The sequence below is a fragment of the Orbicella faveolata genome, unplaced genomic scaffold (assembly GCF_042242905.1).
Source record: "Orbicella faveolata isolate gen_17 unplaced genomic scaffold, um_ofav_v1 contig_1, whole genome shotgun sequence".
In the NCBI taxonomy this organism is placed as follows: Eukaryota; Metazoa; Cnidaria; class Anthozoa; order Scleractinia; family Merulinidae; genus Orbicella; species Orbicella faveolata.
In genome coordinates this window covers 37,325,001-37,337,422 of record NW_028301536.1, presented here as the reverse complement: position 1 = coordinate 37,337,422, position 12,422 = coordinate 37,325,001, and the positions used below count along the sequence as shown (strand labels likewise).

The 12,422-nt window shown below is 39.3% G+C and overlaps 1 protein-coding gene across 1 annotated transcript in view; it reads left to right on the top strand.

Annotated features, from left to right (window-relative positions):
- Positions 1 to 1,691: 1,691 nt before the first annotated feature.
- LOC110045027 (coatomer subunit beta-like) overlaps positions 1,692 to 12,422 on the top strand; it is a 13,351-nt gene continuing 2,620 nt past the window's right edge. Inside the window, exons 1-23 of the mRNA XM_020750616.2 lie at positions 1,692 to 1,892; positions 3,174 to 3,403; positions 3,695 to 3,757; positions 3,917 to 4,023; positions 4,224 to 4,338; positions 4,696 to 4,788; positions 5,511 to 5,648; positions 6,247 to 6,366; positions 6,705 to 6,812; positions 6,981 to 7,058; positions 7,292 to 7,360; positions 7,468 to 7,613; positions 7,989 to 8,085; positions 8,680 to 8,731; positions 9,156 to 9,285; positions 9,782 to 9,902; positions 10,083 to 10,154; positions 10,263 to 10,421; positions 10,723 to 10,812; positions 10,952 to 11,035; positions 11,383 to 11,527; positions 12,064 to 12,131; positions 12,347 to 12,398. Of these exons, the coding sequence (XP_020606275.2) occupies positions 1,802 to 1,892; positions 3,174 to 3,403; positions 3,695 to 3,757; positions 3,917 to 4,023; positions 4,224 to 4,338; positions 4,696 to 4,788; positions 5,511 to 5,648; positions 6,247 to 6,366; positions 6,705 to 6,812; positions 6,981 to 7,058; positions 7,292 to 7,360; positions 7,468 to 7,613; positions 7,989 to 8,085; positions 8,680 to 8,731; positions 9,156 to 9,285; positions 9,782 to 9,902; positions 10,083 to 10,154; positions 10,263 to 10,421; positions 10,723 to 10,812; positions 10,952 to 11,035; positions 11,383 to 11,527; positions 12,064 to 12,131; positions 12,347 to 12,398 (2,428 nt within the window). The 5' untranslated portion in view covers positions 1,692 to 1,801. The remainder of the gene's footprint in view (positions 1,893 to 3,173; positions 3,404 to 3,694; positions 3,758 to 3,916; positions 4,024 to 4,223; positions 4,339 to 4,695; positions 4,789 to 5,510; positions 5,649 to 6,246; positions 6,367 to 6,704; positions 6,813 to 6,980; positions 7,059 to 7,291; positions 7,361 to 7,467; positions 7,614 to 7,988; positions 8,086 to 8,679; positions 8,732 to 9,155; positions 9,286 to 9,781; positions 9,903 to 10,082; positions 10,155 to 10,262; positions 10,422 to 10,722; positions 10,813 to 10,951; positions 11,036 to 11,382; positions 11,528 to 12,063; positions 12,132 to 12,346; positions 12,399 to 12,422) is intronic.

Sequence of the window (12,422 nt, the reverse complement as noted above, 5' to 3'; positions counted from 1 at the left end):
CTACTGGAGTCAGCTTTCTTTCTAATGTATATTTTGCGTTTGACATTTTTCTTTCTTCGGCAAGAAGTGTTCACAGTGAATAACACAATGTCGTGATCACTAATACCAGGGACGACGCTGATATTTTCAATGATGTTGGAATTATTGGAGAGGATTAGATCTAAGATGTTTTGTGTATTCCTGACCCTTCTAGTTGGTTCTTTGACAAGTTGGCTCAGATCGTGATCATCAATTATTTCTAACAGTCTGTCAGAGGCAGGAGATTGACTTGAATATTCAGTATCCCAGCTAATATCAGGGGCATTAAAATCACCAGAAACAATGATGTTATTTTTATATGATTCAAATAGCAATGATTTTGTTTTCTTGTTTGCTAGCTGACATTGGGTCCAAATAATTTCACAGTCGGTGTCCAGGTCCGAACGATGTGTTACTATAATATCGTTTTTCACTGCCTGGAAAACGCCTCCGCCGTGGCAGTCATCAGGGCGATCTTTTCTGAAAATTTTGTAGCCCTTTGGAAATATTTCGTTACTTTCGATGTTCGAACTTAACCAGGATTCAGTACCAAAGATGATATCGGGTTTATATCGGTGTTATTGGTGTTATCGAGTTACCAAGACGAGCACCTCTATCCTTTCTATATGGGAGTTAGCCGGGTGAACTGAGTCAAACTACTGACTGATCACGTTTGTCACCCAAACGGTCACAGAAATCCTTACGTCAAATGCTGGTGCTCAGTCCCTGGAGGTTTCTAGAGGGGCCAATATAGGAATCCGTGGCAGCTCGTCAAGCCTGAATCGGAGTAAGAGCAGAAGAAGGGAAGCTTGGAAGTAGCGGCATGCGCGATTCCAGCGCGCACATGTGATATAATTGGTATCTCTTAGGGACCCTTAGGGGAAAAAAGAAACAATTCAAGCCACGCCCACAAAAGAGGATATTGGTACCTCTTTAAAGGTAATATTTTTCAAAATTTCTGACTAGTGCCGCCGCAAAAATAACTGTGTCAGTTTTTGTATATAGGGGATGTTGGTTAGGCCGTGGGTCCTATTTCTTTTACCGTCTTATAAGCCGGTAGTTGAAGATAACGAACCTTTGGCGTTATCCAAGCTTTTCTCATGTAGTAGTCCACGGGAGTAGTGTACATATGATCTCTTCTTCTCCCCTCGGCGCCATATAGGGGCACCAGCCGGGATACCAGGCAAGTGTCGGTGGGTCTAGGATTAAAATCTGATCTGTAGGAAATCTTCAGCCCAAATCGTCAAAAAAAAATCCTGGCACATAAATTTCACGCATTTGACCTAGAATAAATCCCTAGGCATGCCGCAATAAAATTAGCTTCGCCCCTCGCCCCCCTCCCGCCGCCCCCCGCCACCTCTCCCTCGAAAAAAGCAGCCGAACAACCTCGTTCCCAGGGTCTCTCATCTTCCCCCCTTTCCGCTCCAGGAGGTTATCAGGGACGGGAAGATGAGAGACCTGGGAACGAGATTGCTGAAACTTCTTCGAATGTTGGCTGGCAAAAAAGATTTTCAAGCTTCCTGCTGTATATTTGTGTTTTATGCCATTATGGTAACTTCAGAGATATGTGATAAGCTCGCCTTACATATTAGGGCAGCTGTTTGTAAAAGTCACTTGTGACACTAAGCGACTCGTATACCACATATGGCAATTTTCGTATCTAATCCGCTGATCTATGACACGTCAGTAGATTGAGCCAGCCATCGAGCCATCTTTGTTCCGAAAGTCGTTTTCGGTAGCTATTTTCAAGGGATTGCTGGAACCTTAACTGGCAATCTTCAATATGTCTACGGCAGAATTACCTTGCTACACGTTAATAAATGTTCTTAGTGACTCGGAAGCACTAAGCGAGCAAAAACTCGCCGAAGATTTGGGTAAGTTTATCCTACGCTATAAATAATTTTTGGTAAATCCGCACGAAAATCGATGTATAAAGCGTATAACTAACTTCAATTTTGCATTTTATTGTCAGATGTTGTAAAATGTCATAATCAGGGCTAATGTTAAGCGATAACCTTTTCAGAAAAGAATCTTGCATAATGTAATATGGTGTTTGAAAACTTACATTGGTGAGACTAAATACTATAGAGCCACTAAAAGACTTTTGACAAAACTAGTTGCTAATGAGACAAGGTCAATGAACATTATAAGCTTATAAATAATGCGAAATTTAAAGACACACACTGAACTGAAGCACGGTATTAATTTCAAACCACTGGCCTGCATAGCTGGGGATGGATTTTGTTCATTTCTACTAAAATTAACGTATCCATCAAGGCCAACAACATGTTACTGAAAGAAATAGTTTCTGAATAAGGTGATCAGGCCACAAGAGAAAATATTTTTCTTGGTCATTCTACATGTATGAGCTCGAACTAAAGATATTAATTGTAATATTTAAGCCGGTGGGACTTTGCGCAGTGCTAAAGCCATAATAGAAATTATTTTCAGAGACTAACTCTGGAAAGCTTGTACACCAACTTAGAACAAATACTCAGTCCCAGCAGATATCAACCACTACTGGAGCCCTACATGTACAAATGACTTATTAACGATGTAAACAAAACCAACAGAGAGACTTCCAAAAGAATGACTCGATATGACTAACAACAGATGAAGCAATACCTACTAGAACTGACCAATTGCTATTGACAAACTTGTGGAATATTCTTACATTGAATACTATCATGGCTTACCTGGCCATCAGTTTCTATGGACAAAGATTAACTCTGCTCAGGTTGCCAAAATCTGAGTTGCCAACTACAGTTTTTTTACAGCTACATTTCCCCTGACCTAGAGAATCACACTACTTAGATGAACTATGAAACACAATAAATTACAGGGCCCATATTGATAGCAGTTTTATAACTTATCGGGTTATTATCTGATTGGTTACTGAGCTGCATTGTGTTAATTTATAGTGGGTCCTTGGTGCACACATGCAGCTTTTCATGCATTATACATGTAGTTCTGAAATTAACAATTGAAGCGAATCCATCAATGCAGTAGATTGACAGTTACTGACCTACATGTACATGTATGATACACCAATCAGACTGCATTCTCTTGCTTTCTTTTACTGTGATGGTGGTCTGGGACTTCTCCCTTGCAAATGATCACTCCCAAAAACCCTTATGTTCCATGTTTTTCTTTAGAAAAGGGTGACCTCCGAATCAAAACTGAGGCTTTGAAGAGAGTGATTCAGCAGATTTTAAATGGAGAAAAAATGCCGTCCCTGCTGATGGTGATTATCAAGTTCCTCATGCCTCTGGATGATCACACAATCAAAAAGCTTCTTCTGATTTTCTGGGAAATTGTTCCCAAGACTGGGCAAGATGGTAAACTGCTGCAAGAGATGATTCTGGTGTGTGACGCTTACAGGAAGGTAAGAGTCTTGATAATAAAGCAAGATGTATGTGTAATCTACTAATGCCCATGCATACATATATATACACTACACACGTAGTTTGTCCTATGAGTTGCTCTTTTATGTCAAATTTGCTGTGTAGTAAAAAGTTAGATGCTCAACAAATGTTTCAATTTCCTTGAAACTCCTGCCCAACTTCCATGGGCAGATACAGGTTAGTAAAATGGTCACAATGTTGTGCACTTGCAGGCAAGTCAATTACATGTGAAGATGTGTATAATTTTATTTTTGCTTCCATCAATATTTTAGGATCTTCAGCATCCCAATGAGTACATCAGGGGATCCACTTTGAGATTTCTTTGCAAGCTCAAGGTACATACATGTATATTCATTTGTAGACGACTTTTGAGGTGTACTTGTACTGCACCCTCTTATGGTACATGTACATTTAGTTTTAGAGTTTTTACATGTTCCTTTCTAGTGCTGGAGAAGTTCATATTAAATGTGTTTTACTTGTCTTTTATTTTAAAGGAAGCTGAGTTATTGGAGCCTCTCATGCCAGCCATCAGAAACTGTTTGGAACATCGCCACTCATATGTGCGGCGGAATGCTGTGATGGCAATTTACACTATCTACAGGTAAGCACCTTATATTTTATGATGAGTGAGAGACAATCAATGTTTTATACTGTACATAGATGCAGGCTTCCTACCCCCTTGTATAGTGTACATAATTATAAACTGCATCTGATTTATACAAAATAGTGTTACTTAATAGTTTCTATTTTTGATTTTCAAAGCTATTAATATATAATCAAGGAATATTTCTGTTTCTCCAGAAACTTTGATTTCCTTATTCCTGACGCCCCAGAACTGGTGCACACATTTCTTGAACAAGAGCAAGATGCATCCTGTAAACGGAATGCTTTTATGATGCTCATCCATGTTGACCAGGTAATGTTCTATAAATCTTTCTAGGCCTCTAAAAGCAGTACAGACACTGTATCATGAATATAAAACATGGGTGATCTACATACAGTGTACATTTTGGTTTCAAACCAAACTGACAAAGAATGGAAAGAGTGACCTTAAGCTAGCATGCGTCAACAGGATACTACTTCACAATAACAGATGTCTCTTGTTAAAAGGTTTTTGTGATTACCTCTCTAGATTACCTCTCTAATGTGGAAATGGGGAGCACATCCAGGCTGTTGTTATGTGTCCTTCTTCTACAGTAACAGCTGTTTCTTGTTGTTGTATCTTGTCTCAGGAGTGCTGTGTATTTATTTGTGATGTTAATTTTCTTCTTAGGAACGAGCACTGGAATACCTGAGCACCTGTATAGATCAGGTCAACACATTTGGTGACATACTGCAGTTGGTTATTGTTGAGCTCATCTACAAGGTACTATACATTTTGTTTTAGATAAAATGAAGGCTAGTTTTATTTCGTTTATTAATACTGATATTTCATGTTAATGGTCGTGAACCTTCACCCTTGTTTCATTTACATTTAGAGCTACATGTAAACAAATTTCCATGTTGCATAAGCTTAGTGCAGCATGTCTCGTGAGCTGGAATTTTATTCATTATGTTGCTTTGATTAAACCTTCCAGCCCCATGGATGAAGTAATGTCAAAGAGTTCCATACTGATTGCGACACCTTTCTCTCGATTTAAGTCAAGTACTTCTTTTGCAGCACTGTCCGCTAGTTTTATTTTAGCCACTTGTGTATTACAGGGTTCCAGATATGCTTTTAAGCCAGGGTGTCAATAAGGAATTCCAACAGGTCAATTCCCCCTGTTCCCACCAAATCATTATGAATTTTCTATTAATTTGTTGGGTCATGTAGCTGGCCTTGTGGGGTTTTTGACCTGAAACCTCCCCACTTTTCTGGAACACTGCTACTAAAGGCAGAATTAAGATAAATATATTATATGTAATTTATTAAAAAAATAATGGTTTGTTGAAAATATTATTATCTGAATTTAAAACAAAATTTGGAATCAAAAATTTGTAATATTGTGAAAAGCTAATCTGAATGACTTCTTCTTGTGTTCCAAGATCTGTGTAAAGTACAAAATAATTTAGTCCAAAACTGAGACTAAGCTCTTGGGTTATGTTCAGGTGTGCCATGCCAACCCAGCTGAGAGGTCGCGCTTCATCCGATGCATCTACAACTTGTTAAATTCATCATCACCTGCTGTTCGTTATGAAGCTGCCGGTACATTGGTGACTCTATCATCTGCACCCACAGCAGTCAAGGTATGTGCAGTGTCTGCTCACTAGCTTACTGGGCTGTTCAGTGGAGCATGGGTTTCTTGTAGGCTGGACTTAGCATATCTAATGCAAATTTATGGATAGAAAGAAGAAATGCAATGAAAAAAAAATCAGTGATTCCTTTGGGAGGCATGCTTGGGAAATTTATGGAACTAAAGATACAGTAACAAAACAGTAATCATACATGTAATAGTAAATCATACTGAAAATTGCAAGAATTTAACTGATTAGCTAAATTAGGTTAATGGCCTTTTGATGGTACAATGAAGAAACAATATTCATCTACTGTACATCTGTATTATATTATAAACCCCTAGTATTTAATATTATAACATCTATCTTTTAGCACATCACATACATTGTACAATCTTCTCATTTTGAAATTTACTCCTTCATACTCTTTATGGAATTTGTCACAATCATGCAAAATAATTGTAAGTGTCCTTGAATGACCTTCTCCTCTGAAATGTTAAAAAGTAAAAAACAGCGAACATTTTGAACACTAGGTCATCTTCAGGGTACAGATCTTGTTCATGTTCGCTGTATAGTCTAATAATTCTATTGTTTGTCTTTTTTTCCACAGTCTGCAGCATCATGTTACATTGAGTTGATTGTTAAAGAGAGTGACAACAATGTGAAGCTGATTGTATTGGACAGGTTGATCACTCTAAAGGACAACCCAAGTCATGAGAAAGTTCTCAGGGTTAGTGCAGTCTGAATTTATTTTCAATCAAGAAAATAATTCTTGCAGAGTCTGTTCAGCAGTCTGGTTTTTCAATTATGATATGTTTTATGAGATACAGGGAAAGTCTTTCAATACGGAATACAAAATATGATGAATTTGGTATTTGAAAGTTCCAAAATTGTTGTGATATTAATAGTGTTAAATGCACAGACTTTGTAGTAATAATGCATCGTTGAAAAATGGGATGCTACGATAAGTCCTTAAATTTTTGTGACCAAAAAGTGCGCACTGTATGAATTCTGTCACAGTTGTTACGATAGTAAACTTGTGGCTTATTTTGTTTTTGTTTGACATAGGAATTGGTGATGGATATTCTCCGTGTCCTTTCGTCTCCTGACCTTGAAGTGCGCAAGAAGACCTTGCAACTGGTGCTTGATCTGGTTACTTCACGGAACATTCATGAGGTATACAAGAGACCTTCATCTGTAAAAACAATCAAAGTGTGGATTACAATACAAACCTGACCCAAGAAATTTGAATATAGCCAAAGCACCTCATGCTTATGAGCCTGTCTTAAACGTGCATCTTCTTTTCAGGCTACATGTACTAAGTAACGTGAAATAAACTTTCAGGTTGTAGCTGTATTGAAGAAAGAAGTAACTAAAACCCACAATGACAGTGAGCAGGAGGAAATTGGTGGATACAGACAGGTATGTACATGCATGATAATCTACACAAAATACAAGTTATTGTGTAACTTTGTAGAAGGAGAGCTTGCTCTCAAAGAGTTCTACCACAGATGTAGCTTTCAGGACCACTAAACAAACGACTGACATGTAATTGTTTAGTTATCTGTGGACTACTCATCGTCGTCAGTTCTCATCACACCACTGGACATGTACAAGACCTTGTTAACTACATGGTTATCATATTCTCTCAATAGATGCTTGTCCGAACCCTACACACATGCAGTGTCAAGTTTCCTGATGTTGCTGTATCTATTGTTCCACTGGTAAGATCATTTTATTGTTTGCCACAGTACCTTGCATTATTCTTAAGCAGAACATAAGATAAACAGTTTTAAAAATAAAATTGAAATAAGTTTTCTTCTCTGTGTAGCTGATGGAATTCTTGGGTGACAGTAATGAACAGGCAGCATTTGATGTGTTGGTGTTTGTGCGTGAGGCAGTGCAGCGCTTTGAGCAGTTGAAGCCTGTTATCATGGAGAAGTTGTTGGAAAATTTCCACTCTATCAAGACTGTCAAGTGAGTAACCAGGCTCTGCCATTGAAATATTCCATGTATTACACTTCTGTCTGAATGCTTGACAAATGAAACTACTTGGATGAGGGAGGTATTTCAACCAAGATGGTTACATGTACGTTGTGTTGGAATGCTAAACAAGTTAGGTTCAAGTTTACGGGCAGAATGCAAAACCTCCTCGCAGCATGTTTGAGTCAGTTGTTGCTTTGTTTGCTTGTTTTGTGCTTTTTTCACACGAAGTAGGCTCTATAATATCTTCACTCTGGCTTGTTTTCATGTAAGAGACACTAAAGCCTGAAAGGTGATATTTGTTTTACATTTGAATATCTCAGTACAGTGTTTTGCTCTTTCAAACCTTCTGTTGTGTGTCTATCACAGGATTCACCGTCATGCCTTGTGGATCATGGGAGAATATGCCAACAGCAAGCAGGACATCTTGGATGTAACAGAGGAGATCAAGAAGGGTTTAGGAGATGTAAGATCCTAATCACTTGATATATTTGTGGTCTATCTCTGTAGTAGGAGCTTAAGCAATATTATTATCAACGGATGGTGATGGCTAGGACGATGCCTTGTAAAAACTGAATTTTCCTTTTAACGTCGTATTTGGTAGTTTGCTGGATCTGTTCAGTGCGTCTGTCAGTCTAAATCTTGCTCAAGCAAAATACATTGTATGTAATGCTTGCATTCAATTTGAATTGGAAATACCAAAGATTTAGCCATCCTGGTTCGTGTTCTCCAAAATACCCAGAATTTAGCCCTTTTACAATGTTGTTTTGCAGAGAACAGTTGAGAAATGCACAAAGATTTATAATGCATGGCTCTCATTCCTTATCATGCCCCGCAGGACACCTAGTGCACGTGCATAGGCACTATTCTTGTCATTTAACCTTTTGTTTGGTGACACTCTCGTGGTCATTGTGGTTTGCTTGCATGAGCTCTCTGGTGTCCAACGATAACAGCCAGGGAGACTTTAAAGTTGTTTTTTCACTATGAATTGTAGAATCTGATCAACACATGCTAGACTCATGAACAAGTGACAAACATTTGTGAATGTCTGTTTTTTTAGGTGCCCATGGTGGATGATGAAATGAGAAGAGCAGCAGGAGATGTTCCTGAAGGTAACATGTAACAGTTAGTGGGGTAACGCATTTGCATGCATTATCTAATAGTAGGGATGGCGCAGTAGTGAGAGCTCTCGCCTCCCACCAATGTTGCCCAAGTTTGAGTCTGGCCTGGGTTGTTCTTGATTCTTGCCTTGCTCCGAGGGTTTTTCTCAGGATTCTCCAGTTTTTCTCTCTGCACAAAAACCATCATCTCCAAATTCCAAGTCGACTAGGATGGAGGACCTGCATGAAAACCAGCTAAGGCTGATGTGGCCTCCCCCCTAAATATTGTAATTTTATTATTTAAAGACATTTAATTGACTTTTGCCACCTACATGTAGATTGAACTGTCAGTAGGTTTGTTTACCATCTACAATTTTGAATTCTTAGACTTCAGGTTTGGGCAAGTTTTGCATGTATGCAATTTTGTTTTGTTTAGGTTCAGAGCAGACTCCGTCACAAAGTTCAGGAGGGCAGCGTCTAGTGACAGCTGATGGGACATACGCCACTCAGAGCGCCCTCAGTACCCCAGGGATCACGTCTCTGGTGAAGAAGGATGACGAAAAGAGGTTACATCAATTTTTGTGCATCAATTTGTTTCAGTTGTAAGATCCTGGTGAATACAAATGTACAGCACCGCTCAGTGAACTGTCAAACCAAAGTCTGCCTTATCTTTTTTTTGTTTGTTTTTCTGGCGCGCGCATTGTGGTGTATTATTTATTTATTATTATTATTAGACTGCATGCTGAATTCGCGTTGAAGTGCGTGAAAGTAAACGCTCTAGTATGTATGAGTGGTGGCCACTGTTTATAGCCTGTGTTAAAGCTACCCTCTCCGTTAGAAAAAAATCACTACAATTTTTCTTTCTTTCGGGTAGGACGGCTGTAAACTTGTTGACTGCTTTTGTTCTTTTGTGAAAGGTAGCTTTCTTCCCTAGTAAGTCAGTTTTAATTTCTTACCTGCGTACTCAGTTAGCAAAAAAGTGTGCAGTTTATATCTCTGGACTGCTCATGCCATTATTTTATTTAGATGATGTATAATTGTTTGTCGTGTGTTGTCCAACAGGCCTCCTTTACGCCAGTATCTGTTGGATGGTGAATTCTTTGTCGGAGCTGCCATTGCTTGTACACTAGCCAAACTTGCCTTGCGTTATCTGGACATGGAGGAAGACAAGGAGAAACAAAATGTATGTTTATGATAGCATTACATCAACTTTTCCTGTTTCTTGTCATTAACCGACATTGTCCATGTACATGTATCTTCATTCGGGCTGCAGCTGGTTTGGTTTCACTCATTTGTCAGAGCAGTGAAATGTTGCAGTTTGATTTCACTCTATTATCCTTTTTACCTGTTTTTATTCTTGCAGGTGTTTTGTGCAAACTGCATGCTCATCATGGCCAGTATCTTGCACCTCGGAAAGTCCGGACTACCCAAGAAGGTGTGTGCTTTAGAGATGGTCGGAGGGCCTGAAGCCCTCCACTCTGACCTTGTGCAAAAAAAACGAAGCGCTGTATCCAATGTTGCTGGGTTTTTTTTTTTTTTGCAGATTATTACAGATGATGATGTGGATCGCATCTCACTGTGTGTACGTGTTGTGGCAGAGCGTGTTCCCCTCATGAAGAACATCTTCACTGTGGAGTGTCGCAATTCCTTGTCTTCCATGCTGGACGCCAACAAGAGGGGAGAGGAAGAGAAAATGAACAAGGTACGTCTTATCTATGTTACCTTCACTCGTGAGCGTGGGCCGAACCAGAGAAAAACTGTTGACAACTCTGAATAAAAAGTCGATTCAAATTCAACGAGAGCTCACGAACGACGTCGAGAGTGCGCGAAAGTTTATAAACTCATGTCAGCTCTTTGTTTTTGTTTGGCCCAGACTTTAAATTAGTGAACTTCCAGAACCTGTCATTTTTTTTTTTTTTCTTTTTTTTTTTTTTTGTTCATGAAATGGGAAGGAGTTTTGTTTTCCATTTGAAGTCAATCTAGGCTTGTTATTTTCTTCACAGGCTGATATAGAGAAGGCGCTGGCAATCCAAGTGGATGATCCCATTCCGTTCATGCAGCTGTTGGCAAAGTCTGATTCGGGAATTACCGAGGTGATAATAATCAAAATACACTTTGAGTATTGTTTCCCTTCTTGTGGGCGTCTTTTGGTTTTGTCTCCTTTTCCATTGTGATCGGCTCTTATGAAGGGCTTTGTTCAAGAATTCATTTTGTGGTTTTGTTAATTTACAGGATCAGTTCGCGTTAGCTTTGTCTCAAGCGGTTGGTGCTGCTGGAAAGAAGGAAGATGAACTGGTTGGGTCCAAACTCAACAAGGTACGTAGTACAAAAAATTGAACGCGCATTATAGCTTTTCGGATAGCAATAACCCTTCAAGATGTTCTGTTGTTTCCTCCCCAAATATGTCAGTTGCTACCTGATCCTTCATCCTAAACCCCTGGGGTTTGTGTTTAAATCCCTTGTGTTTGTGTTTAAACCCCTAGGGTTTGTGTTTAGGTTATTCCTACTGTTTTCCTGGCATCCCCTTTTTACCTTGCCGGATGCGACACTAGCAAGTGAACTGGTGACGAGCATGAAGGACTTGACTGAAACAGTTAGAATTATAGAAATGTACAGAAGCTGGTAATGAGAATTTAGATGCTGATATGCGTGCTATTTTACAGGTGGCGCAGCTGACAGGTTTCTCTGACCCAGTCTATGCCGAGGCGTATGTGAACGTGAATCAGTACGATATCGTGTTAGACTTGTTGATTGTCAACCAGACCTCAGATACTCTGCAGAATGTGACACTTGAGCTGGCCACACTTGGTAAGACAGCTGATTTGTTGACCATTAGCCTTAAGGAAGGGCAAGTCTCTTGAAAGCTGTCGGCAGCTTGAACGCACAGCACATTACCTCTCTCTGGGGAGGTGTGGTTGTTTATTTCCTAGAGCACCGCTTATGGCGCTTAGCGCTCTAATTGCAATAAGCTTGGCGCATGGTTGAACGTTTGTATAATGGGCCTGATCTAGCGTAGCTGTAGGTTAATTTAATGTTGTTAAACAGTACAACGGCGGTCAATTACCTTGTCAATTTAAGTTTGGTAACAAAATTACGAAATAATATGAAGCAGTTGGGAAACAAGTTCTGTTGTTGGCGAAAAAAAGTTGACCCTGCCTGGCTTAATGAGAATAAAACATGTTGCTTCAGTAGTGAGGCCGGTGATATCATTAACTGGTTGTTACACCTCATTGAGGTGAAAGTTCTATGTTTCAGCGATCTCACGTTTTTAAAAACAATTTGCGTCTACAACTTGCATTCCGCTTTTCTCAGTGTTAACTGGCATTTTACCTTGCGTATCTTAGGAGACCTTAAACTTGTTGAAAAGCCACAGCCTATAATGCTGGGACCAAACGACTTCTCTAACATCAAGGTCAGTATTCTTCTACAGCTGATAACTTGGACTGCCATGTGATTCTACAACTACAAATATGTGTATTAAGCGACAGTTGTGCCTTAAGTGATTGAACCAGCACAGTATTTTTTCGATACTTTCAGTCGTAATAATATCTCTCTGCTGAGCTTTGTTTTCTGGTTTTAGTGACATACTGAATGATTTCTATTTGTACATTCTCTGTCATCTTTCAGGCCAATGTGAAAGTGTCATCGACAGAAAATGGAATCATTTTCGGCAATATAGGTGAGTGTAAAACGTAAGCAAGTC